General features: G+C 37.6%; 1 protein-coding gene across 1 annotated transcript in view; it reads left to right on the top strand.

The window, feature by feature from the left end:
- Nucleotides 1-5,868: 5,868 nt before the first annotated feature.
- Nucleotides 5,869-27,540, top strand: part of HMCN1 (hemicentin 1) — a 452,346-nt gene continuing 430,674 nt past the window's right edge. The window contains exon 1 of the mRNA XM_025362857.1: nucleotides 5,869-6,504. Coding sequence (XP_025218642.1) covers nucleotides 6,237-6,504 — 268 coding nt within the window. The 5' untranslated portion in view covers nucleotides 5,869-6,236. The remainder of the gene's footprint in view (nucleotides 6,505-27,540) is intronic.

Genomic DNA, 27,540 nt, shown 5'->3' with positions numbered 1-27,540 from the left:
CAGAGCAGGTAGAAGAATTTCAAGGCAGAAAACTGAATTGGAGAGAGGATTTTAACAATGACATTATTGGAAATGTGCTGGACTACAGAAAAAAACAATGTTACCTTTTCCTTTGCCTCATTCCCCCATCCCTACCATCCAATGTAACATTAATGATGAGAATCTATGTTAGGATATTTTTGAGAATAATTCGGTGATTGTATCATGAAACTAGAAATGTCCCATAATCTGCTACATGTTGCTGCAAAGTCCAGCATTGCGTATGTAAACTTTAGAAGAGGGAACTCCCTTCTCTGCTTTCATTTCCTCCCTCTTAGGACTTCTAAGATCAAGGATAGGTATCAGTTCCTGATAAACTGAAAAGGTCTTTTACTTTTCTCTTTTCTCCCTGTCTCTGTCCCCATAGCCTTTAAAGAGTATTTTTGGTTTGTGCTTCTTTGGAGCTACCTATGCAGCTCTTTTCATAAAAAGCAACTGAAAATTACCAAATCACGTTGATCTTGAATTCATGTCACTTTTTGCATTATCCATTACTATTATTTTAGTTCACCTCCTTGTACTTATAGCCAGAAGGCTGCTTTGCAAAGCAGTGAACAGCAGAGGCTCTGGAGTAAGATTGCTTGGGTTCAAGTCTTGGCTCTACTGCTTGCTAGCATAGAATTTAGGCAAATTGCTTAACTCTCCAAGTCTCAGTTTCCTTAGATGAAGAATGTCATCAATATTATTATTGCAACCTACTCCTATTTTTGTTTTGTTTTTTTTCCAATTTATTTCCCTTATTCCATCTCTCACACATCCAGTGGTTTTGTAATGAATAACTCCTTTTACTCTTCAGCTTAAAGTCCTTTGGTGTCTTTAGGACATAATCCAAGCCTTTACAACTGGTTTCAAGGCTGCCAATGATCTATGCTCGGCTCCCTTTTGTACTTTCTCCACACTTGAACCTTACCTGTAGTTCTATAAATGGGCCATGTCCCTTCACTCCCAACCCCAACTGAGGCCTGGTAAGTTTCTACATATTCTACACTTACTTGAGATGCCATACTTTCTGGAACACCTTCCCTGATTTGCCTTTCCTGAGAGAGATGCCTGCCCTATTCGCTTTCTAAGAATGCTAGGTTTAATTTTTCAGGACATTCTTAAGCTGTTTGCTGAGCCCTACAAAACTGTAAGTGCCTTGAGGGCAGGGACTGAGTTTTCTCTCTCTAGTACACAGTATAATCCCTGGCTAAATAACAGGTATTCCAGAAATTTCTTGAGGAATGAATAAGTAAACAACTGAGTACAGTTTGGGGTTAAGAGACAATAGAGGGTTCAGGTTATTAACTATGCCATTTTTATGGATTTTAATTACTCTATCTGTCAAATAAGAGGTAATATTGGATAATACCCAATAATTACTTGTATTAGTTCAGTTTATTGGATACTTGTTATTCACCACTTCATATATTGTTATTCCTGAGTAATACTTGCACTTAAGCTTCACTATTGTTTTTTATCCCAACCCCTCCTACTCTTTTATCCCAACCTCTCCTACTCTCATCCTGGTCTGGGCCCTTTTCCTAACTGAATCATGTTCTCTTGATTTATATTCTTGGTATTCTCAGCTGACTGCTTGTCAAAATCTAATTTCAGGGGTTCATTTATTCTAAAGTGTAAGTAAGATTTCCATCCAGGGACTAGTTTGTCCCAGAAAGCTACATTTTAATATAAGACTAAACTTTATTGAAAAGGAGTAAGAGACCCTCCTGTGTCCCAAGTCATACATTCATCAATATATGAGACTTAAGAGATGGATTTGAGATTATGGAAGATATAAGTCTATTTCTACATATATACATATGCACGTAAAAATGCCTTTTAGGTATTAGATGTTCCTTTTTTCTTTCCCAACTATGGCACCTTGTGGATTTTAAATACATTCATAAGTGCTATCACCCACTTGATGGTAGTGAAGCTACGAAAGACCTACAAGCAATCGACTTGGTAATGTACTATTATATTGGCTATCCTTTCTTCCTTACTTCATTACCTCTACCCCTCATGCCTGTACCCTGGGGTCACACTCCAAACCATCTCTAGTGAGACTAGAAAACCCCATGATTCATAGAGTCCTTGGCAGAGTATACAGAAGGGTCTTTTCTCAGTAGTGGAAATACTTAGGCGTAGACTGAATACTGCTTTGGTTTCACCTAACAAATTTTAAAAGCAAACCCTAAAAGGATCAAACTGTTTCTAAGCAACTTATTTCTGTCCCAGAATAAAGCTCAAGCATATTGATAGGAATCCAAAGATATCCTTGTTATCCTAACAAGGTTAAATTCACTATGTCTGATAGGTAGTCAAGGATTATGAGGCCTGAAAAGACAAGAAAATACAATCCATAACAAGTAGGAGTACTGACCAATTGAAACTGATCCAGAACTGACACAGATATTAAAATGATCAAATGCACACATTAAAGTTATTATAACTGTGTTCTATCTATTTATACACTTAAAGGGAGAGAAGAAATACATAAAAAAGATCCAAATTAAACTTCTAGAGTTGAAAACTACAATGCCTGAGATGAAAAATATATTGGATGAGGCAATTGGCAGATTGGATAGTGGAGAAGTAAAGATTAATGAACTTGAAGAAATAGTTATGGAAACTATAAAAAATGAAGCATAGTGATAAAAGAAAACAATATTTAAAAAAAAAATGAACAGAGCATCAGTGCACTGTGGAAGAACTTTAAGTAGCTTCATATATGTGTAATTGGGGCCCCTAAAGGAAAGGAGGTTGAAGACAGAAAAAATAATGGCCTCAAATGTCCAAATTTGATGAAAACAGATGGAAGAAGTACAAGAAATACGAGGGGAGCCACATCAATACACATCATAATCAAATTGCTCAAAAACAGTAACAATAATAAAACTCTTAACATCAAGAGAAAAGAGACATTGTTTATATAGAACAAGTAAGTACAAAGATGATAGAGATTTTATTTTTATTGGAAACAATACAAGCAAGAAGACAAATGGAAGTACTAAAACAAAAACAAAAACTTGTCTACCTAGAATTCTTTACTCTGAAAAAAAAAAAAAAAAGAAAAAGAAAAAATCTTTGAAAAACAAAGTGAAATAAAAACTTTTCCAAATATACAAAAGTGAAAGAATTTGTCTCTAGTAGAACTGCATTACTGGAATTATTAAAGAAAGTCTCTCAGGGAGAAGGAAAATGATATCAGCTGGAAATCTGGATCTACATAAAGAAATGAATGGCACAAAAAATGATAACTACATGGGTAAATATGCTAAATTCTTCTTATTTAGATCTCTTTAAAAGATAACTGACTCCTTATGCAAAAAAAATCAATGTAATATGGGATTTAAAATATAGTAATATGCAATAAAAATGGATGACAAAAGTAGTAAAAAAGTCAGGAGGGGAGAAATGGATGTATACTAGTCTAAGGTTCTTATACATGAAGTGGTATAACACTGCATGAAGAAAGGCTGGTAAATATGTATACTATAAACTGTAAAGCAACCAATAAAATAAAGAGTCTTAGCTAATAAACTAGCAATGGAAATAAAATGGAATCATAAAAAAAATTCAAAAAGAAGGCAAGAAAAAGGAACAAAGAATAGATGAGACAAATAGAAAACACATATCATGATGGCAGATTTAAACTCAACCATATCCATAATCGCATTGAGTGTAAAACATCCAGGCACACAAATTAAAAGGCAGAGATTATTAGACTGGATGAAAAAGTAAGACCCAATTTTAGGGTGACTACCTAAAATATACTTTAAATATAAAGAAAAAAATAAGTTAAAGGTGAAAGGATGGAAAATGATACACCATGCAACACTAATCAAAAGAAAGTTGGAGTGTTAATATCAGGCAAAGTATATTTTGGGACAAAAGAATACTACCAGGGACAATGAAGGCAACTTCATAATGATAAAGCTGTCAATTCGTCAAGAGGACATAATAATCCTAAATGCTTATGTAGCTAACCACAGAGCTTCAAATACATGAGCTAAAACTCATAGAACTGCAAGAAGAAATACACAAATCTGCAATTATCAGAGATTTCAATACCACTCTCAACAACTGATAGAACAAATAGGCAGAAATCACTAAGGATATAGAAGATTGGAACATTATTAAACAACTGGACCTAATTAACATTTACAGAACATTCCACCCAATAGCATTCTTTTCAAGTGCACACGGACCACTTATAGATCATTTAATCCTTAATAGGTGGAAGCTATCATTATTCCCATTTACAACTGAGTAAACACAGGTCTGAAAAAGTTTGGTAACCTTCTGAAGGTCACACAGTTAAATGTCACAGCTGGGCTTTGAACCCAGGGTATCTGACCCAGAACTCTTAATCACTAGGCTCTGTGGCCTCCCTTGAGCACCTGGAATAGCTCAGGTCTCTGTGACTTAGAATGAAATCCTTTTTAAATAAACAACAGAATGGGAGACTCAAATAGCATTCTCTAAATACTGCTTGGAAAGGAAGTACCTTCCCCCTTTCCTCTCATATTCCCACTCAGCCCAAATGGCCTGTCTGCTTCCTTTAAGTGACATGACTTATCGGTATCATAAACTCGGGTTCCACAGCCGCTGGGGCTGAAAAGAGACGACAGTTGTAGACTACAAAAGGTTGGTGGGAGCTGACTCTTTCTCAGGCTGCATCCCCGTCGGGTGGGCGGTCTAATATACATCCAAACAGAAATCAGGATGCCTGTTTGCCCCTCTTTAAATGCTGGGATCTGGACAGCAACTCCTTTTCCAGGAAGGAAATGCGTTTTTATTTAAATGACACAAAGAATCGTTAGTTCATGGTAGACTTTCTTTGCTTATCCTCTTATCTCTGTTATTAGTACTGTAATGTATATAGCAATCACAACACGGAAAAACGTTGGCCTCTCTTCCAGGGTGAGGTTTCCTTCTTGACTGGCAAGAAAATGCCATAGAGGGGAGCACCTTTCTAATGGATCTTTGGCTGAGACCTGAGACATGACTGTTCTAGGGGAGGAAATCTGAAACGGGGATATTATTCTGCCTTACTATGCTGCGTGTAGGATTCAAACTGCTCAGCAAATGTGAATCTTCATAATACAATTAAACAATCAATTTTCTCTTTGTATGAATGCAATGTCTCACTCTTTCCCCACACCTCTCCCGCCCCTCCTCCTTGTACTTTCTACGGGGCTTCCATCCTGTATTCACATTCTCCCCTACAATTAGTGACTACCCAGTTCTTGTCTCTCATTTCCCTCATCAGCCCCTTTCCTCTTCCTGGGCGTCTTGCCCCTACAGCGTTCTCCTCCCTCCCTTCCTCGCAGTCCACGGTCTCTGAGGAGATCAAAGAGCCATAGTGTGGCTGCCTCCCAGCTGAGAGAATTTTCCAGCTCCCCCTCCTGGTTGGGCCGAGTTGTGGGCTGCTCTCAGTAGGAGGCTGGGCTGGGGCGTCTTGACTTCTGTGGGGAATTAGGAAAGAAGTATCCGAAGCTGCGTTGTACACGATAGAAAAACAAAATTCCCTTTGTGCTAGTGTGGTGTCCCTCGGTTTGGGTCTTTGCCACACATTCTTGAAAGCCATTGTTTACACTAGGGTTTTGCAGGTTAGGAACGGTGCCGGTGGGAACCGAGCTGACACTGTAAGCGCTTCCCTGGCACTGAATTGACCCTACAATCAGTTGAGGGGAAAGTCACCCTCCAGGGGGGCCTCCAGAGCAAAGGAGGGAGGACGGCAACTGGCCAATCAGGAGGCGAGGCCGAGACAGGCTTCCCCTCGTCGCTCGTGAGCTGCAAACAGTGGAAAGTTGGGAACCTCAGTCGCCGGCCCAGGCGGAGAGCAGCGGCGGCGGCGAGGGCAGCGGGACTCCGGCCGCGGCGCCGCAGGCTCAGAGTTGCCCCCGGGGCATGGACCTGGCGCGCCGCCAGCACTCCGCCACAGGCTGTCCAGGGCCCGCGGGCAGATAGCCGTCCAGCAGGAAGCCGCATCCAGACAAAAGCTGCCGCATCCCTGCCCTGCCCAGCCCCTGGAGGGATTCGAGTTTGGTGCTTGTCCCCGTCTGATTCTCAGCGCCAAACTTTTTGCTAGTTCAGAGATTCCAAGAGTCTGATGAGTTACTCTGAGAGGAAACCCCCTGCCTGTTGTTGAGGAGGACTAAGCACAGTGCTTAGGCGCTCAGGGGGAAAAGAAGTGGAAAAAAAAGAAAATGATTTCCAGGGAAGTTGTCCATACAGTATTCCTGTTTGCTCTTCTTTATTCTTCCCTAGCTCAAGATGCGAGCCCCCAGTCAGAGATCAGAGCTGAGGAAATTCCCGAGGGGGCCTCCACGTTGGCTTTTGTGTTTGATGTGACTGGTTCTATGTATGATGATTTAGTTCAGGTGATTGAAGGGGCTTCCAAAATTTTGGAGACATCTTTGAAAAGACCTAAGAGACCTCTTTTCAACTTTGCGTTGGTGCCTTTCCATGATCCAGGTAAGGGAAATATTTATATTTTGTCTTTGCTATGTGTCATGATTACATTATTTCTTATGCTGTGAATGAAATTGTTTGTCAGGAAGTTTCAAAACCATTTTTTAAAAAATGTGCAGCTGAATATAGTTGTAACAAAGAATTGCTTGCTGGCGTCTGGGTTTGCTCATTGATACCTACTTAAATCTCAGCCCTGGTGGAGATGGCTTGTTTAGGGAACTTGTAGAGTGGTCCTCAAACCTGGAAATGTGGAGTTATGAAAAACAAAACCAAAAATCTTGGGCAACGACATCAAAATCACTTAACTCACTTAGATTTTAGAACTAAAGCATGTTTAATTACGAAGGCAGACTTGGACACGAATTTATAGCAGCAAAGCTTTAGGGGCTAACATTCGGATTGAAAGCACACTCTGAGGATAACTCTTATTTAAGAGGGGAAAAAACCTGTTGTCTGAGGCACAAGGAAGCCTGTAAGTAGTAACTACTAGTGGAACTGAAGACATGAAAAGAAAAGAGAGAAACCAATCATTTCTTAACTGAATCTATTCATCTTTGCGCCAGGGCATCATTAGATAGGTTCACGGATGGGTATAAACATTACATCCGTGTCTCCTGCAGTAGAACTGCATGTAATTCGGAATGTCTGTGCTTTTTAAAGGTAGTTGAAGCGAAATAACTTCATTTTTGCCCTAAAGCCATGGGTTTCAGCGGCTCCACTGTAATATGATCCTATTTACTTTTTTCAGTTTCTCTTTAAAGTAGCACCTCTCTGTGAGGCTTATAGGAGCCCTCATTGCCATAGCTGAGGGTAGCCTTGCAAGGGGAGCCCTGGGGCTGGCAGTCTAATGTCCACCTGAGTTTCATTAGCACAAGTTGCTGCCCAGTTAAAGAAATAAAGCAGTGGTTTCTTAACAGCCCTCCCCCACTGTTCTCCCACACTTTTCCTGCTTTTGAAATTCTCCCTTCATGAGAAGAACTTGACACAACCTCTTCACAATGAGAGTGTGATATCGGCAATCTCGAATTCTTTCCTGTGCATTTAGCAAAGGTATATAAGTTCATATTATTGGTAGGTATTAAATGTGGCAGGTTTTAACTATTAAACAATGGCACTGGGAGAAATTTAAAGAGAAATAGAACTCTCGGATTTTCATGCTCTTCAAATGATGAAAGCAATCTGTCCTCTTCTGGGATATGTAATATATGTATACACACATACACATACATACATCACATATATGTAATTACACATATTTGTAATTTCTACATTAGTTAAACATGAAATACTATTTATATGTAAATAAAGAATGATTATTTACTGTGTTTACTGTCTTAGTAAGACACATCATATGTTGTGATTTTCAATGTATTAAATGTCAAGATGCCAACTGTGATGCAGTTTGAGGTTTTTGTTATTGTGGGATACCTTGAATATGTTTCTTCTATATGGATGAATCTGAAGTTAGCTAAAAAATGAAGTAAAATTTTGTTTTTTCTCTAACACCACGATTTGCTTTTCACCAAAGAACTCTTATGAAATTATATTGCCGTAAACAGAATACAAAAATTGCCCCAAGTTATAAATGGATACTGGACTATCCTGATATTTTGAAGTGATATGAAAAATTATTGGAATGAATTGTATTGTGGTGCCCTGCTTTTCAGTTGTTACCAAATGGTAAAATTTGTGTATTGTTGTAGTTGACTTTCCTGTAGTTTGGCAATCATGATTTAAAGTGGGGGAAACTTGACATGCTAATAACAGATGAATGAATAAATTAGAGCTTTTCTAATATGAGAAAATGGTTAATTTAAATGGGTTTCATAAACTTAATTGTGTATATAATTAAAAAGAATTATTAATTCTGTTTACATTGTGATTCAAAGTAGAGAGAAGTGGCCAAATGTTTATGTTATGTAAGGCTATTTAAAATATAATATTTTTCAAGATAAAGAGAGAAATTGAAGTTAAAACATACTGTTAACATTAGTATTTACTTTACTAGATTGTGGTACATTATTTGTGTGATATCTTTCCTCTGTGTGTGTATGTGTGTATGTGTGTATTAAGAGTTTTTGGCCTCTTTGTGTTTTTTTTTTTTTTTTTTTAAGACAGGGTCTCACTCTGTCACCCAGGCTGGAGTACAGTGGCACTATCACGGCTCACTGCAGCCTCAACCTCCTAGGTTCAAGCAGTCCTCTCACCTCAGCCTCCCAAGTAGGTAGGGCTACAGGCACATGCCACCACACTTGACTATTTTATTCGCAGAGACAGGGGTTCCACTATGTTGCCCAGGTTGGTCTTGAACTCCTGGTCTCAAGTGATTCTCCTGCCTTGGCCTCCTAAAGTGCTGGGATTATAGGCATGGGCATCTTGGAATGACAGGAAGGACCTTAAATGGGAATTGGCTGTCTTAGTGAGTGACATTAGAAAAGTACATTTACTGTTTGAGTGTTAATATCATCAACTATATAAATTGACAGAATTCTATGTGAATATCTCTAAGGTCTCTTCTAATTGTGACAGTTAATGACTCTGTTTTACATATGGTTGTTTTCATAGTCCCTAACACATATTCCTATGGTTGAGTGACACAACCAACATGGAAAGAAATAACGTATGGGATTTAATATGATTATATAATAATCTTGAATGCTTATAAGCCCTTTGACATCTATCACATTTAGCTAGATGAAATAATGGATACATTCTGGGATATATTCTATGTCTTTTGATATAAACCTTTAGATCTTTGCAGATGTTTGCTTTGGAGCCCTGCATTACAGTTTAGAGCAAGGTGTGTGTTTGCAGATGGAGTAAATTTAAAACACATGGAACACATAGGTGTAGAGGAGGCAGGATGTCTAACAAGTTGAAAATGAAATAAGACCATTCAGAATACGTGCATGTAAGAAGCACTGTGTTGAACTAGCAGCACATGTGTCTAGAGTAGGAGGAGGTACTAGAGATGACCAGGGGTCATGGAAAGGCGGGCCAACCTTTTGATTTTGGTGTAACTTAACTATGGTTAAGATGGATTTTCCACTTTCACAATCACAGTTAATGTATTGATTTTTAATGGTTTTGTTGAGATGTAATCCCCTTACCATACAATTCATCCACTTAAAATGTACAATTTGATGTTTTTAATATATTTACAGATAGGTGCAAACATTGCGACAGTCCATTGTAGACATCTTTATTACCACAAAACCAAATCCCATACCCTTCAGCTATCAGTCCCCTATACCCCAATCATCTTCCCCTCAGTCCCGGCCAGCCACTAATCTATTTTTTTGCTTCTATAGATTTTTCTGTTCTGGACTTTTATACAAGTAGAATCATATTCTATGAGGTCTTTTATGACTGGCTTCTTTCACTTTAGCATAACATTTTCAACATTCATCCATGTTGTAGCATGTATTAGCACTTCATTCTCCTTTTTATAGCCAAATAATATTCCATTGAATGATACACCACATTTTGTTTATCTGTTAGTCCATGATGGATATTTGAGTTGTTTCCACCTTTTGAAACATTATTGTGAACAATGCTCCCATACATATTCATGTACAAGTTTCTGTGTAGACAGTTGTTTTCATTTCTTTTGGGTATATACCTGGAAGTGGAATTGCTGGGTCATAGGAACTCTATGTTTAATTGTTTGAGAAACTGCCAAGCTGTTTTCCAAAGCAGCTGTACCATTTTATATTCCCACTAGCAGTGTGTGAGCAGTTCCGATTTCTTCACATCCTCCTCAATATATTACGACTATTATCATTATTTGAAAAATGCACAGGTTCTTTGTTATATCACATAGATTTATAAGGCTCTTATTACTTATAGTTAAAATAATTTAAAAAAATAGAAAGTAAACTCATTCCGGAGATTATTCTCTTTATGTAGCATACAACTTCTTTTTTTCTTCCAACTTTCATTTTAGGTTCAGGGGCCACATGTGCAGCCTTGTTACATGGGTAAATTGTGTGTCACTGGGGTTTGGTGTACAAATGATTTCATCATCCAGGTAGTGAGCGTAGTACCTGATAGCTTTTCAATTCTCAGCCTCCTTGTATCCTCTCATCTCAAGTAAGTTCCAGTGTCTGTCTACCTCTTTGTGTACATGTGTACTCAGTGTTTAGCCCCTACTTATAAGTGAAAACATATGGCATTTGGTTTTCTGTTCCTGTATTAATATGCTTAGGATAATGGCCTCCAGCTGTATCCATGTTACCGAAAAGGACATGATTTCACTCTTTCTTATGGCTGTGTAGTATTCCATGGGGTATCTGTACCATATTTTCTTTGTCTAGTCCATCATTAATGGGCATCTAGGTTGATTCCATGTCTTTGCTAGTGCAACATGCTGTTATTGAAATTTTTGATTCTTATGTATTAATTTTTACTGTGCTTTTTACATAACACTCAAAATGTATTCCTCTCTTCCTTGAAATACAACGTTGAGGAGGGCTAATCATCTCTCTTTCACTATAGCTTCTTTTATCACTCACTCTCATATCCCCTCCTCTCTTTAAGGCAGGTACCAGAGACAGGAGGAGAGAGAACAGGACAGTGTGTTTTAATGAGTTACTTCATAGAAAGAAAACTCTTTTTTTCTTCTCTTTCACAATTGTGTCTCCACTTTCTTCCCAGGATATCTTATGTGAGTCTTCATGCATGCATTCATTCATTCACTCACCTATGTTTCAGACCTTGCTTCACATGAAAGGGAGTAAAACAGATAAAAGCTCCTACATTCATGAGCTTACATTCTATTGCAGGGGTGGGGAGTGACACAGGCAATAAAGAAAACAATTAAAATATATATGGTATTTTTGATGATGATAATTGGTATGGAGAAAATAAAAAGCAGGAAAAGGGATGGGGAGTTTGAGGTGGATTGAAGGTATTGGGATTTTAAATATGGTCATTAGGGAAATCCTCAGTTGAAAAGTCACATTTGATCAAAGACTTGAAGGAGGTGAGAGAGGGAGAAATGAGGATATCTATGGAAAGAATGTTACAGGTGGAGAAACAATAAATGAAAAACTCTCCTGATAAGAGCATCCTGACATGTTCAGGGAACAGTGAAAAGACCAGGGTCTGGAACACAATGAGTGATAGGAAGAAGTTAGAGGGTGAAGTCAGAAATATGTTGAAGTCATTTCAGGAAAGGGCTCGTAGTCCATTGTGACTTTGGCTTTTACTCTGAGTGAGATGGGTTGCCATTTTAGGGTTCTGAACATAGAAGTGACATGATCTGACTTATGCATCTACATAATCATTCTGTTGTTTGAGAATAGTTGGAACACAGCAAGGACAAAAACAGGGAGAATAGACGGGACACTATTGTATAATTCAGACAAAACAAGATGGCATATCTTGCATGAAGTTGGTGGCTGTGGGAGGTGTGAGAAATAATTGGATTTTCTGTATATTTTGAAGATGAATCCAAAAGGATTTAATGAAGAACTGGATGTGAGGTCTTAGAAAAATAAAGAAGACAAGACAGGTTCTGAGGATTTGGCTTGAATGATGCTATGGTTTGGATGTGGTTTTTCCATGCCAAAAATTTTATGTGGAAATTTGATACCCAATGTGTCAGTGTTGGGAGGTAGGACCTAGTAGGAAGTGTTTAGGTAGATCCCTCATGGACAGGTTAATGTCTTCCCTTGAGGGCAAGTTCTTGCTCTTATGTGAATAGATTAGTTCCTTTTAAGAGTAAGTTGATTGAGTGGGATGGGGTGGGGAGGAGCTCAGTGTTTCACACCTGTAATCCCAGCACTTTGAGAGACTGAGGCAGACAGATTACTTGAGGTCAGCAGTTCAAGACCAGCCTGGCCAACATGGTGAAACCCCGTCTCCACTAAAAATACAAAATTAGCTGGGTATGGTGGCACGTGCCCGTAGTCTCAGCTCCTTGGGAAGCTGAGGCAGGAAAATCGCTTGAACCCTGGAGGCAGAGGTTACAGTGAGCTGAGATTGGACCATTGCACTTAAGCCTGGGCAATTGAGCAGACTCCATCTCAAAAAAAAAAAAAAAAAAAAAAAAGAGCAAGTTGTTTAAAAGAGTCTGGCTTCCTTGGTTTTTCTCTCTTGCTGCTTCTCTTGCCATGTGATCTCTTTGCAATGCCCCACCTCCCTTCCATCATCCACTATGAGTGAAAGCAGCATGAGGCCCTCACCAGTTGCAGCTGCCCAATTTTGAACTTTCCAGTCACCAGAATCATGAGCCCAATACACCATTTTTCTTTAAAAATTACCTAGCCTAAAGCATTCTGTTGTAACTACAGTGAATGGACTAAGACAAGTGAATAGAAGTGTAGCTTGGCCTTTCACTGAGATGGAGAAGAATGAGCAAGAAGCAGGTTTGATAAAGGGTGGTAGGATGAAGTTTTGATTTTTAGGTGTTAAAGTCTGAGATGCCTTTTGATACTCAAGTAGAGATAAGAAGATAGTTGGATATGTGAGATTTAAGTTCCAGGGGAGATGTCTTGGGATCCAAAGATATACATGTAGATGATATTTAGGACAATTAGACTAGATGAGATCATTAAGGGGGACTGACTATAAATGAAGAAGAGAAGAGGTCTGAGAACCTAGCCCTGGGTCTCCAAGGTTTAGCAGTCAGATAGATGAGGATGAATCAGCAAAGCAGCCCAAGAGATTGAACTCAGGGTAGGAGGAGAAGAGTATGTTATACTAGAAGTCAAGGAACTGTTTCAAAGAAGAACTAATTGGTCACTTAAAAGGAGGATCAAGAATTGGCTAATCAGTTTAGCAATGTGGAAGTCATTGGTGACTCAACAAGAACAGTTTCACGGAGGAGATGGGAGTGAAAGCCTGTTTGGAGAGAATTCAAAGAGAATGGGAAAAGAGGATTTGGAAATCTTTGTAATTATATTGCCGTGTCCAACTACTGGAACAGTTGCTTTGTTCAGAGGCTAAAATTGAACTTAGTTTTGATAAACGATTCAACCAGTATTTTATGAAATACAAATAAAAATAAAAAGAACATCCAGTTTGGAACAGAAGAGTTGTGTTCTTTTCCTTATTCTTGTCACTTCAGCAAATCATTTAACCTTGCTCGAGTCTCTGTTCCTCCACCTAAAAAATTAGTGCATTGGTAGGTTATTATCAAAGTCCATGATTTACATCATTATAATATAGAGAAAAGTAAGCGACTATAAAGAGGTTCAAAGTAGCAAGGACTTGATTCATTGGGAGAAATATTGGCATTATATATCTTTGTATATAAAAATTTTCATTTTAATACAGTTCATCAGCCTTCAATAACTTGGTATAGTTTGGCTGTACCTACACAGTGTTAAGAAAATCCTCCAGGATTTTTTTTTTTTTGGTAAAATGATTCTCTTAGAATATTTTTCTGAGTGATAGCAAGATCATTTGAAACCATAATGAATAGAAAGATTTTTACATGGAAGATATTACACATTTGGACCTTGACAACCTATGCACATCTATATGAACTGAACTTCAAATTGAAATGTTTTCAGTTTCAATATGTATAGGAAAAAGAACCAAAAAGTTAGTCTCTGTGTCTCTCGCACATCCTACAGGAAGGAGGATTTTCATGAGCAAAATGATTGGTCTGTTATGTCCAAGAGAAATTCAACTGAACGGAATGCACTAAACTTTAAGAGTTAGAGACTTTGGACAAGGGCAACTCTTCTTTCTTAGGATAATAAATATTTCAACTTTGGTGAGTGAGTCTTGTCACTGGATGTCTCCTGAGGATATGTAGAGGTGTTTTGCTATGCATAACAAATACTTAAAGTACAGGGACCAAAGTTTGGTAAATCAGATATTTTAAATGTGTTAGGGATGTTTCCCATTTAACAGAATCCTCTGTGACTCCCAAGAAATGAAGTATTTCCCCCCCCTTGTTGATTAGTTAAGGAATAGCCTTCTACTTTATTGTTGATAAATCAGAATTTGACATTGCTTATGATTTGTTTCTGATCACACAGACAATAACCATTCTTGATGATCTTTATAATTTTGCTTACTCATCTTTCTCCCTGACTAGACATTAAGCTCCAAAAGACTACTTGATTCACCTTACAGCCACACAATAGACACTCAAGAAATGTTTCATGAATGAATGAATGAATGCTGCAGACAAAAACTGATAATTTCTCTGGGTATTTTTATCCTGCCTTTCATATCTATGATTTTACTTTTTAACTCATAAGTAGAAGAATACATTTTACAACATAATAATTTGCTAATTAGGCCTTTTTGGTGATAATGTATTTCCCATCCAAGCTTGAATATGAAATGGAAGGATAATTATGACCCAGATAATGCCTGACTGAGTCTTGGGTAGTGATTGAATGTTTCTAAAGCAGGTGATTTTGTTGGGGATTTCAATGCAGTCTGGAATGTTTCAGCTGTATGCTATAAGGCAGTCTGCCTACCTTCCAATTTTAACTGAACTGACTGAAGGAGTGTTAGAACAATTAAACTGATTTCCAAGGAGCACTGTGCAACCAGAGGACCCATGTTGTAGGTCTTCTCACAAATCTACAGGGATTCTCAACCTTGGTTTTTGTGGTTTCTGATAATCCCATGAGGAGTCTTCATCACTGTGGAGAATAGGAAAAATTTAAAAATGGACTTATGTCAACTATAAGATGTGATGCTATCAGTGTTTCCTACCTTAGTGATGCTACCGTGGTTAAGTAAAACATTATATGTGAAAGTCATTTAAAAGTACCATAGAACAAATGGTGTTGCTGTAACTTATTTGTCTATAAATATTGAATAGGTACTGGAAGGAAGGCAATTATCAAGGAAAATAGTACAACACTTATATAGTCAGACTAATAAAATAAATAGAAAAAGATTCTACTTGATGACTTGACTGTTAACCTATAGGCAAAGGATGATTCAAACTAGTTCAGTTATATAACTACTCTAATATATTTCCATATATTCAGTGCTTTGAGAAGCATGTATGCTTTACTATATTATCCCTTTGAGCCCTAGGCTCAATTGGAACCTCATAATTGGAAAACTAGCAAGAGAATCTAAAACGTCAAAGATATGCCATTAGATCCATTCATTCATTCAGTTATTTAGTCTGTCAATTACAGACTTCTTACCATTTGTCAGGGACTATGCTAGATGCTCTTGATTCAACTCTATGAGAAATAGGGCAAGATAAATTACAATATACAATACTATGCTACCTTTTATAGCAGTAGGAAGCATAGGGTGCTGTGCAGACCTGGAGCAGTGCACCTGATCCTGAATTAAGATGGTGGTGGTCAGCAAAGGTTTTCTGGAAGAGTTGTGGCCTGGACTGAAATCTGAAGAAAGTGCATGAATAAAAGCAGTTTAATCAAGCATTGAGGAGTTTGGATTTCATCCTGAAAGCTATCAGGAGCCTGGAAGGATTATAAGTAAGGAGTGACATGATTGGGTTTTTATTTTAGATCTCTATCTCCTGGATGGATTGGAACAAGGGAATCCTGAGAGCTGGGAGACGAAATGTGAGGCCATCACAGTTCAGGGGGAAACATTGAGGGGACTTGGGTGTAGAGATAAGGGGATAGATTTCTGAGCTATTAAGAATGTCCAATGGACTGGACATGGTCCTAAGAATGTAAAAAAAAAAAAAAGAGAGAAATATAATTGCCTTTTGGAGGTTAAAATTTGAAATTAGCATATGATGGAAGAAAAAGATATGCAAAGTTAGCTTTAAGACACAACGTTACTCCCAGGCCAGTAAGTGCTGATAGCAAGCTCCTTATACATTAACTTATCCAAGATAAAATGTCAACCTAAAGTTTAGGGAATCGGCAATGAAAAAGAGAGTCACAGAAACAGACTTAAGCAGTGTACAGCCAAGTTCTAACTAGGGTTCAGGATGTTAGTTCATTCTATACTTGAATAACCAGCCCACGCATCAGCAGTCTTTCTAACTGTGGTGATAGACTGTTTATCCTTATAAATATGTAATGATGTCATTACATATTTGGATCATAATATTAACTCTCCTTTTTCTGGTTGAATGCTCACCAAATAGCCTCCTGCAAATGTAACCTCATGCACTTTCCTTATGGGGAGAGAAGGCTGTAGTCAGACTGACACATACATCAGGTTCACCAGGCAGTTATATTTCTCATTGTTAACTCATATTTTGGCACACTAGTCATATCCATCAGTCTCTTTTGTTTAAAATATTCTGACAGTGTCAAGTTCAAGTTTCTGAATTTGCAAGTCCAAGAGCCAGTCCTTGATCAATGATGGTGAATTTATCAAAGTCTCTCTGTGTGGATCTGTTTGGGTGGCCTGTCTGTCCCCAGGTATCACTCCTCAGCATTTCCAACTGTCAGTGTTAGTATGACTAGTGCCAAGTAGCTGTTCTGTCCACTTGAAACTTACATAGATGACAACTGAAGCCATCGGAATAGATGAGATCATCCAAGGAGAGAGTGCAGACTGAGAAAAGGAAGGAGACAGGATAGAACTTAGAGAACACAGTCATTTAAAAGAAGACAGAAAAAGAGAAGTTCATTATGGACTCTGGAAAAGGGAGTCCAGGAAGATAGGGAGAAAAACAGGAATGAGTAGTGTTTGGAAATCTAAAAAGTTGTTAGTTCTAAGCAGGAGAAGTTGTCAACTCTGTGCATTTATAGAGTTACTGAAAATAAAGGGTAAACAATATGGAGCTAATTAGGACAGTTTTATTGGAGTTGTGGAGCTTCCATAGAAGACTAAAATGATGAGTTAAGAAAATGGAGTTGGTGAGTACAGTATGTTTCTTTCATGAAAGAAAAGCATAGGCCCTGGAATCTGAGGTTTGGTTTGGAAGTCTGACTCCACCAATTACTTGCTGTGTGATCTTAAGTTCTTTGTGTTTCTATTTCAGTAAGCCCAAGAAGACAGGGCATACTCCTAGGGCTGCCATAGCAAACTATCACAAAATGTGTGACTTAAACAGTAGAAATTTATTGTCTCACAGTTCTAAAGCCTGGAAGTCCAAAATCAAGATGTTGGTAGGGTAATGAAGGCTGTGAGGACAAATCTGTTTCATGCCTCTCCCCTAACTTCTGGTGGTTTGCTGGCAATCTTTAGCGTTCCTTGGCTTGTAGATACATCACCCTAATCTCTGCCTTTGTCTTCACATGGTGTTCTCTTTGTGTACTGTGTCAGATTTTCCTTTTCCTTTTCCTTTTTTTTTTTTTTTTTTTTTTGTGAGAGAGAGTCTCGCTCTGTTGCCCAGGCTACAATGCAATGGCGTGATCTCAGCTCACCGCAACTTCTGCCTCCCAGGTTCTAGCGATTCTCCCTGCCTCAGCCTCCCAAGTAGCTGGGATTACAGATGCCCGCCACCATGTCCAGCTAAGTTTTTGTATTTTTGGTAGAGGTGGGGTTTCGCCATGTTGGCCAGGCTTGTCTCAAACTCCTGACCTCAGGCGATCCGCCCGCCTGGGCTTCCCAAAGTGTTGGGATTACAGGCGTGAGCCACCGCAACTGGCCAAATTTTCCTTTTTTGTGAGGACACCAGTCATATTGGATTAGCAGCCCACGATACTCCAATGTGGTCACCTCTTAATTACATCTGCAAAGACTATTTACAAAGAAGGTCACATTCTGAGGTGCTGGAGGATAGGACTTTAACATATGAATTTTTGGAGGACATAATTCAACTTACAGCAGATCACTTAGCAATTAACATTAAAAAACCAAAAGTGTAATTCTTTTACTAGGAAAACTCTGTTCTAAAATTTCGGATCAGAATGCTTGCATTAGGGATTATCATAGACTCTAAACTCTGATCTCTTTTATTGGATAGGGACAGAGTTCTCAGTGGCAGTTATGGAGACAGGCATTAATGTTTGAGGTGCTATTTAAGTCCTCAAAATAATTTGTATTGTTAAAAACCTGTTACTTTTTTTTTTTTGGAGACAGAGTTTTACTTCATCACCCAGGCTGGAGTGCAGTGGCATGATCTTGGCTCACTGCAACCTCCACCTCCTTGGTTCAAGCAATTCTCATGACTTAGCCTCCCAAGTAGCTGGACCTACAGGTGCACGCTACCACACCTGGCTAATTTTTTGTGTTTTTGATACAGACGGGGTTTCACCATGTTGGCCAGATTGGTCTCGAACTCCTGACCTCAAGTGATCCACCTGCCTTGGCCTCCCAAAGTGCTGGGATTATAGGCATGAGTCAACGCACCTGGCCCTGTTACTTTTAAGCATGCATTTAATAAAGTTGTATTTAATCTTTTGTTGGTGATGTTGAGATATTTAATTTTGAGATGGGGAAAATTACATGGAGCTAGGAATTCTGGGAATTATGTATGGGTTCTAAAATATTTTGACATTGTATACTCCCAGCTTTCTTTTCTTCAAAATGTTAAACACTAAATGGAGCAATTTTTCCATTAGCACCATGTCTCTGAGAACTTCGCTTTAAGCACTGTTTTATAGCAGGTGGAAGGAATTCCTTGATGTTCTCAGGCTGTAAGGCACGCTGATTACCACCAAAAGTGCTTCAGGGTAACCTTTATGCTCTTGCCAAGTTCTGACAGGGAGAGAGTGAAGTGAGAAGCATGGGTGATGGGGAGGAGATAAATACAAGAAAGGGTACTTAAAATTTTTTTTTTTTTTTTACAAATAGAAGGTCAAGAAAATACATTATTTCACTAAGTAATAGAGAACAAAATTTTAAAAAGATATTGTGCTATCTGGAATTTCAGTTTTTAAAATTCAAAGCAAAATCTGTTATGCTTTTTGTTTAGCTCCTTATTTTCACTTCAAAGCCTTTTACTAGAGCACACAGAAAACCTCATTTCTATTGTTTTCATATTCCCCAGAGGGTCGTCCCTGCTCTTCTTAGGTGAACATGCTCACCACCTCCTTGATCAGGTCATCACACTTTTGCCTTGAAGTTTTCTCTCCAGCCACACCCTATGTTGGAATGTCCCCTATGTGTAGGACAATGTCTCACTCATAATCAAAAGAGTTTCCAAAATTTCACATCTCCCAAGGAACTTTCCTGGAATATTAGAAAAGTGTCATTCTTTTTAATATTGAGATCCCTTTCTATATTTATTGTATTTCATGGACTTAATTTGTGCCTTTGATAATATTATCCCTTCTTAATCCTTCTACATCATAATGAAAATTAACAAGGGATTTGATTTATTTTGACAAAGTAAAATTTAGTAGAGTTAGAATAGCATAGGTTTTGAGTGAATGGATTCTAATATCAAATAGACCAGCATTTGATTATTAGTAAGTTACTAACTTCTTAAAGCCTTAGTTTCCTTATCATTAAAGTGAGTATCAGTAAAGTGAGAATAACAGTCATACTTCCTTTGCAGAATTGTTATAAGGCTTAGAAGAAAAAATCCATGTAAAGCTTTTGGTGCAAAACCTGACACAAACCCAAGAGTGTCCTATAAGGGAAATAACACTCGACCTCAAGAGTCAAAACACTTGAGTACTGGCTCTGTATCTGGGCAGATAACTAGACTCTTAGAACCTCAGTTTCTTTCTGCAGAAAATAAGGATAAAACCAGTTTTGTGTACTGATAAATGTTAAATCTCTGGCTCTGGAGTTTGGGGTAGGGAGAGGGCTTTATTTGTAGCATTTGCCAGTTTGTATGATGTTGTTACTCCTCCATGGCCAATTTCAAACACCAACATGAAGCCTGGATATAGAGTTGGGAAAAGGTGTGCACAATCATCTCTCATTCACCACCTAAAATTCCCTCCACAAAGAAGGATATTTATGTTTCAGTGAGTCTGTGTACTATTTGTGAAAGGGCTTAGTGTAATTGTCATTCACAAAATGTTAGTTTAATTGTGCTTGGAAAAGTCTATTACAAGGGTAGAGTTAGTGAGAGTAGAATTAGTTCTGTGATGGAGAAAGCAGATTGAGTGTTTTCTTTTGCATGATGGTTTTGGGAAGTTTCAACATTAAATGCCCAGTGAGGCTAGGCAGGCAACACCAATACAGAAGCGGGACAAGGAGAAACCTACTGCCTGCTTAAATCTTCATGGGGCATCTAATAGGTACCTCACATTTATCATCAACCCTCCCCACCCTACATATGTCTTCTCCAGTATTCCCCATCTCAGTACAGGCGCCAGATTTTCTTACTTATTTAGGAGAAGGCCCTTTGAGACCTCCTGTTCTCCTCTCTTTCTTTCAAACCCCGCATCTGATCCCTCCACAAATTATTTTCGCTCTGCCTTCAAGATCATTTTAAATTTGACCAGTTCTCATCTCCCTCTACAGGTACTCCTCTAGCCTGAGCCACTTTAACTGGTCTCGCTGCTCTTCCCCCAGAGTTGTCAGAAGGATCCTTTTAAAATGAAAGAAAGATGTAATTATTCCCAGCTTCCTTTTCTGATGTCCTTATTCACATTACTTTTAGCATATTGGCCTCATTATTGTTTCTTACATGTCAGGCACTGTTCCTCTCCAGAGCCATTGCCCTTGCTGTTCCCTCTTTCCTCAGACCCTTGATTTGCATGACTGGCACATCACTTCATATGGCTCTTGGCTAAAAGTCACCTCCTAAGGGAAGCTTTCCCTGACTACCCATCTAACATAGTTCTGCACATGAGTCTGTCTCGTTAACTTGCTTTATTTTTCTTTATAGAATTTAGCACTGTTTGTCTTTAAAGATGATGTGAATTGGTTCATTTAAGTTCTATCTTCCTGACTATATATAAACTCCATGAGGGCAAGAACTTTATTTTCATGACTGTATTTGGTAGAGCCTCATGTAAGTTTCCTGGCATACAGAAGGCACTCAATAAAGTGAGTGCCTTCTTTTATTTAAAGAAAGAATGAATTTTTTGTATTCTTTTTGTACTAAAAAAAAAAGTTCTAATCATTTTGTGTAGAGTTCTACCTATGTCCAAAAGATCAAACTTTTTATGTTGCTCAAATATTCTCTTTATCAGTTATTGCATAATTGATCTATCAGGTTTTTAAAAAAGTTATATTAAATGTTCCCATTGCGATTATGGTTTTGTTAATTTCTCTTTATAATTCCAGTCAATTTTGGGCATAAAGGCCATGTTGGTAGGTACGTACTGGCTAAGGATTTTTTTATCTTTCTAGTGAATTGTTCGTTTTATCTTTAAATATATGGCCATTTTAATCTCTAATAGTACTATTTGCCTTTAAATGCACTTTGCTTGGTATTAATAATACTGTTCCATATCTGATTGGTATTTATCAAATACATTTTCCCTTCCTTTATTTTCAAACCATTTTTATAGTCAAATTTAATCCTGTTACTTTTATTGTGATTTTTAACATAGACTTATTTCTATGATCTTATTTTATGTTTTCTGTTTACTGTGATTTTTGTTGATCTTTCCCCCTCTTTTCCTACTGTTGAGTTTTTTTAAAATTCTGTTTTTCCTCCTCCTGTTGGCTTAGAAATTACACATTGCATCTTTCTCTTTTAAAAATGCTTATCCTTGATTTGGTTGTCTTAAAGTTAATCACTGTTTTTATGCTTCTGTGTAGCATAAGGACCTTAGGGGGCTTTATTCTGATCACCTTCCTCCTACTCTCTGTAGTATGGTTATTTCACTTTGTTTTTAAACACACTCAAATTAGTCATTTTGTTTACATAGTCAGTGTTTCCTTAGATTTAACTTATCTCTTGATTTCTTTACTCATTGTTGCTTCTAGCTCCCTACTCCTTCATTTTGGATTCTTATTCCCCCACCAACCCTATGCATTCTTTACATTCTCTAGTAGTTTTTTCAGGGATGACATACAAGTAGGATATCCTTTTGGTCTTTATTTGAGAATCTATGTGTACTTCTTTCTTTATTAGTAGTTTAGTTAGGTGTAAAATTCTATATCTAACTTAGCCCATTGACGATAGCATTTTATTGTTTTCTGACTTCTTTTGTTGTTGTCTTCTCTCAGTCTAATTTTTGTCCCTGTTCAGGTAAGCTGTGTTTTCTCTGTGGTTATTTTAAAATTATCTCTGTCTTCCTATTTCTGCAGTGCCTTTTTCAGTGTCTAAGCATAGTTCTGATTTTGTCTTTCCTGCCTGGAACCTGGTTTGCCTCCCCAACTCACTCAAATTTTTATTAAATTCTGGACGATTCTTGTCTTTCAGTTATTTCCTCTCCACATTGTCTGTAATCTGCCCTTCATAAAACCTTGTTGAGTGTATTTTAGATCTTCTCATTCTCTAAGCCTTTTTACCTTTCATATTTTCTGTTTTTTTCTCTTTGCTGAATTTGGGGTGATTTCCTCAAATCTTTCATACGTTTCTCTTCAGTTCTGTCCAATTTACTCTTTAAGCCATCCATTGAGTTTTCAATTTCAATGATCATAGTTGTTTTTTTTTTTTTTTTCAGAAGTTTCATTTGGTTCCTTTTCAAATCTGCTTATTTTTTTTTATAATATGCTCTATATTACTAGAGTCTCATATTGTTCTATTATTTCTACTTCTTACGGTGGTACAAATTCTCCCATCTATTTGGTCTACTAATTCTCTGTCATTGTGGTTTATTTCCTTGTGTGGTTGCTAATTGCCTCCTGTCAGTGCATCTTGAACAGGGAGTCTAGTGCACCTTGGCTTGTGCACTACTAATCTTTCTACAGAAGGGTTTGCATTTGCTTTTGTTGGGATTCCAAAATTAGCCCGTGGACTAATTTTTGGGCTTTGGATTCCAGTACCATACAGCTAGTATAACCTCTATTATCTGTTGCATGTTTCTGGCTTAGGGTTTCAATTTCTGTCAGGAGATTTTTTTGACAGATGGCAAGCTTTCTTGACAGTATTTTTTGAGTTAGTGAGAGGAATTCTTCCTTGTTTTACTGATAGGGCTCAGCTTTATAAAAGAGTACTCTATTGTAGCTCTCTAACCCAAAAATGCTTATACCATAAAAATCATGCCCACATGGACATTAACACTTTAAAATAATCAAATCCTATGTCAGGATTTTTGTGCTGCTGTGGTGACAATTGAAGTTTATTTCTGTTTTGAACTTCTTTTTTATTTTGGGCATTGAGATATTTCCCCTTATTCTTACCACCCCATCGTAACTATTTATTAAAAAGGAAATTCTGTATTTTGCCCAGTGTTTCTGTTTTGGAGGAAGACTGTCTTCCATGTCAACTTAATCTGTCATGTTACTGAAAGGTCACTTCTCATATCATCACACATTTCCTTGCCTCTATATTCTTTCCTTATGTCCAGATTTCTCCCTTTCAAACACAGGTCTTTCTCATAGTAAAATATTTGCTTACACAGAAAACTGTAGGCCCAGGTGATTTCTCAGAAGCTCTTTACCAAGTATTCAAGGAAAAATAATTATAACTGTACTGAACTACTTCCTGGCAATAGAAAAAAGGTAATACTTCCCATTAGGCTAGCATAACCCGGGTACCAAATATCTGATATGAATGTTACAAGAAATAAAAATTATAGGTCAACTTCCTTTAGAAACCTAGAGGCAAAAATTCCCAATTCAATATTAGCAAACCAATCCAGCAATATATAAAAAGGAGCAGATGTAATGACCAGGTTGTTTTTATCCCAAGAATAAAAAGATTAGTTTAACACTAGAAAACAAATAATTATACTAGTATATAAAAAAAGAAAAATCATATGATCATCTAAATAGTTACATAAATAGTATTTTATATAATTATATATTCATTTATTAGCAAACAAATAAGCAACTCTTACCCAACTAGGAATATACAATAACTTCTCTAATCTAAAAATAATTCCTCAAAAACTCAAAAATAGTCATCATATTTGATGATTAAACTAAACTTTTTCCCTTTGGAGTTGCAATGAAGATAAAAAAGTAGCATAAAGAAAGTTTAACTCTGGTGTATCTATACCAATGGCTCAGTTTTCATTTCCAATATTACTTGTGACTTCTGTTTTTCTTATGATTAGTCTAGATCAGTGTTTCTATTGGGAGGAAACTGCTTTGGTTTTATTGATCATCTCCAATTTTTTGTTTTCTGTTTTATTAATTTGTGGCCCTATTTTTATTATTTTTAAGATTCTCCTTTGCTTAGTTGTCTTCTCTTGTTCTTTTCTAACTTTAAAATTTATATGTTTCTTTTTACTTTCTAATGCAGATATTTGAAACCTTTTAATTTTGTCGTACATTTGTTTTCATGAGCCACTTTAGTCCATCTTAAAGTTTTGATCTCTTGTACTTTTGTCTTCATCTGATTCTAAATACTTTGTAATGTCTACTTTAACCATTTCTTATTTAAGACTGTTTTTTAACGAGAATGAGATATCAGCTTACACCTATAAAGATGGCTACTATTAAAAAGATGAAAGATAAGTCTTGATAAGGATGTGGTGGATAGGGAACCCTTGTACATTGTTGGTGGGAATGTAAATTAGTACAGCCATTATGGAAAACTGTGGAGATTCCTCAAAAAACTAAAAATAGAATTACCATATGATCCAGCAATCACACTTCTGGGTATATATCCTAAGGACTTGAAATCAGTAGGTAGAAGAGATATCTGCACTCTCATGGTCATTGCAGTGTTATTCACAATAGCCAACATATAGAATCAATCTGTGTCCATGGATGGATGAATGGATAAAGAGATGTGGTATATGTGCACTATGAAATACTATTCGATCTTGAAAAGAAAGGAAATTTTGACATTCGTGACAACATGGATGAACCTGGAAGACATTATGCTAAGTGAAATAAGGCACGGAAAGATAAATATGACATGTTTTCACTTATATGTAGAGTCGAAAGCAATCAAATTCGTAGGAGCAGAGAGTAGAACCGTGGTCACCAGAGACTAGGGAGTGGGAGGAATGGGAAGATGTTGTTGAAAGGGTACAATGCTTCAATTAAGAGGAATAAATAAGTATTTGAAAAAAAAAAAGTCTTCAATGCTTAATCAATCAGACCATTCTAAGTTAAATTATTTGCCTTAAAAGTTTCCATTTTAATAAACCTTTGGTTTAAAAAAGTGATCTTTGCTTTCCAAACATACACGTATTTTTTTTTTTAATTGTTGAGACTTCTTTGGTCAACCAGTTTGGTCAATTATTGTTTTTTAAATATTTTGAGTGTGTTTGAAAAGCATAGATATCCTCTACTTGTTGGATGTATAATTCTTTATATATATTTTAGACCAAGTTGTTAATTATATTGTAAAGAGAGGTGATATAACAATAGTTAAGAAATTTGAGACCAGCCTGAGCAACATGGCTAAACTCCATCTCTTTAGAAAATACAAATTAACCAGGCATGGTGGTGGACGCCTGTAGTCCTAGCCTCTTGGGAGGCTGAGACAGGAGAATTGCTTGAGCTTAGGAGACAGAGGTTGCAATGAGTCATAATTGTGGCATTGCACTCCAGTGGGCAACAGAATGAGACCCTGTCTCAAAAAATAATAAAAGAAAAAACAATAGTTAAGAACATAGGTTATGGAGTAGACTATCTGTGTTTTAATCCTTGTTCTGCTGCTTAGTAGTTCTGTTAATATGAGCATTACTTCGCTATTGTCAGTTTCTTTGTGTGTAAAATGTAGGTAATGATAGTACCTTCTCATAGAGTTGTTTTTTTGGTTAAATCAATTAATATATCAAATGCTTAGAATAGCTCCTGGAGTATTAGTCTATATTGCTATTATTCAAATCCATATTTCTAATTATTTTTATTTTCTTGTGCTATCAGTTTGTGATAGAGATATATTGAAATCACTCACTATAACCTGTTTTTCTCCTTATACTTTGGTCCATCTTTCATTCTCTATGTTGTAAATCTAGATGTGTACATTTAAAATTATTACATCTACTTGGTATATTTATGCATTTTTGTTATTGCATGGTAAGATCTTTCTTAATCCAAGTGCCTTTGTGGAGATTAGAAAAAGCCACACGTTGTGGGGCAGGCAGATTGGCCGAAGGCTGATTCAGGGGATTGTCCAGAATGGCTCAGGGATATCTAGACCAAGCAGCATCACCATCAGTCAGATCTTATCTGGAAGGCTGCCATTCACTAGTTTTCCACCTGAGAGTGCGGCTAGGCCTCATGGTGTAGTGCTGGGGTAGGCTCTAGAGCTCCTCCTCAGCCACTGTGAGACCCTTGTGAGCTGCTTGGGCATTTCTGTATGAAGCTGGGAAACCTGGAGAAAAAGTCTCAAGTATTACTCCATTAGCTAACTGAGGAGAACACAACTGCTCTAAAAACCACATCTGGAGTTCAGGTGTGGGCTGAGGACTGTGACAGACCAGGGCAGCCATACCTGATGAGGGTGAGAAGGGATTAGGAATTTCCATTATTCTTTGGGATGGGATGGGGAAGGGAATTCCAGAAAGCTGGGAATGGGAGTAAAGGGGCCACCTATGAGTGGAGCAAAGGAGAACCAAAGTTCTATTCCCAGTGTTACAGCCTTAGAAAGCGTGGGCTCTTTTTGAAATCTTTCAGCTTGAGGTCTCCCTATGTTGCCCAGGCTGGAGTGCAGTGGCTGTTTACAGTTGTAATCATGGTGCACTGAAGCCTCAAGTTCCTAAGCTAAAGCAGGTCTCCTGCCTCAGCCTCCTGAGTAGCTGGCACTATAGGTGCATGCCAACTGTACCTGGCTTTTTGGGCTCTTACGGAATATTAGATCTACAGGATGGGCAAAAAGCACTCACAAATGAAGGATTGACAGTGGAAGTCAATAAGACTGTGTGAATGGATTTAGAATCTGGAGAGATTCTTTAAACCAATTTTTTAAATAGGATAACCATGGTGAAATTTTGGGAGAAGAGATAGTTGTTAAAGGCTGTAGCCAGTTCAGTTTCTTACTATTCCCCTTTATACATGTATTTTCCAGTCAAACTGAGTGATGTCTGTTTCCTGTTCATGCCTTTTCTGCCATTGTGTCTTTGCATTCACCTTTCTCATTGTCCCAGGGAAAGACAGGAGATCAAAAAAGGACACATGCTTTGAGTTAGGTGAACCCGGGTCTGGAACTGTTCTTTCCTAGTCATTTGATCTTGGGCAATTTAACACATTTTC

This window comes from Theropithecus gelada, chromosome 1, assembly GCF_003255815.1.
Source record: "Theropithecus gelada isolate Dixy chromosome 1, Tgel_1.0, whole genome shotgun sequence".
Classification (NCBI taxonomy): domain Eukaryota; kingdom Metazoa; phylum Chordata; class Mammalia; order Primates; family Cercopithecidae; genus Theropithecus; species Theropithecus gelada.
This window is presented reverse-complemented; position numbering and strand designations above follow the sequence as displayed.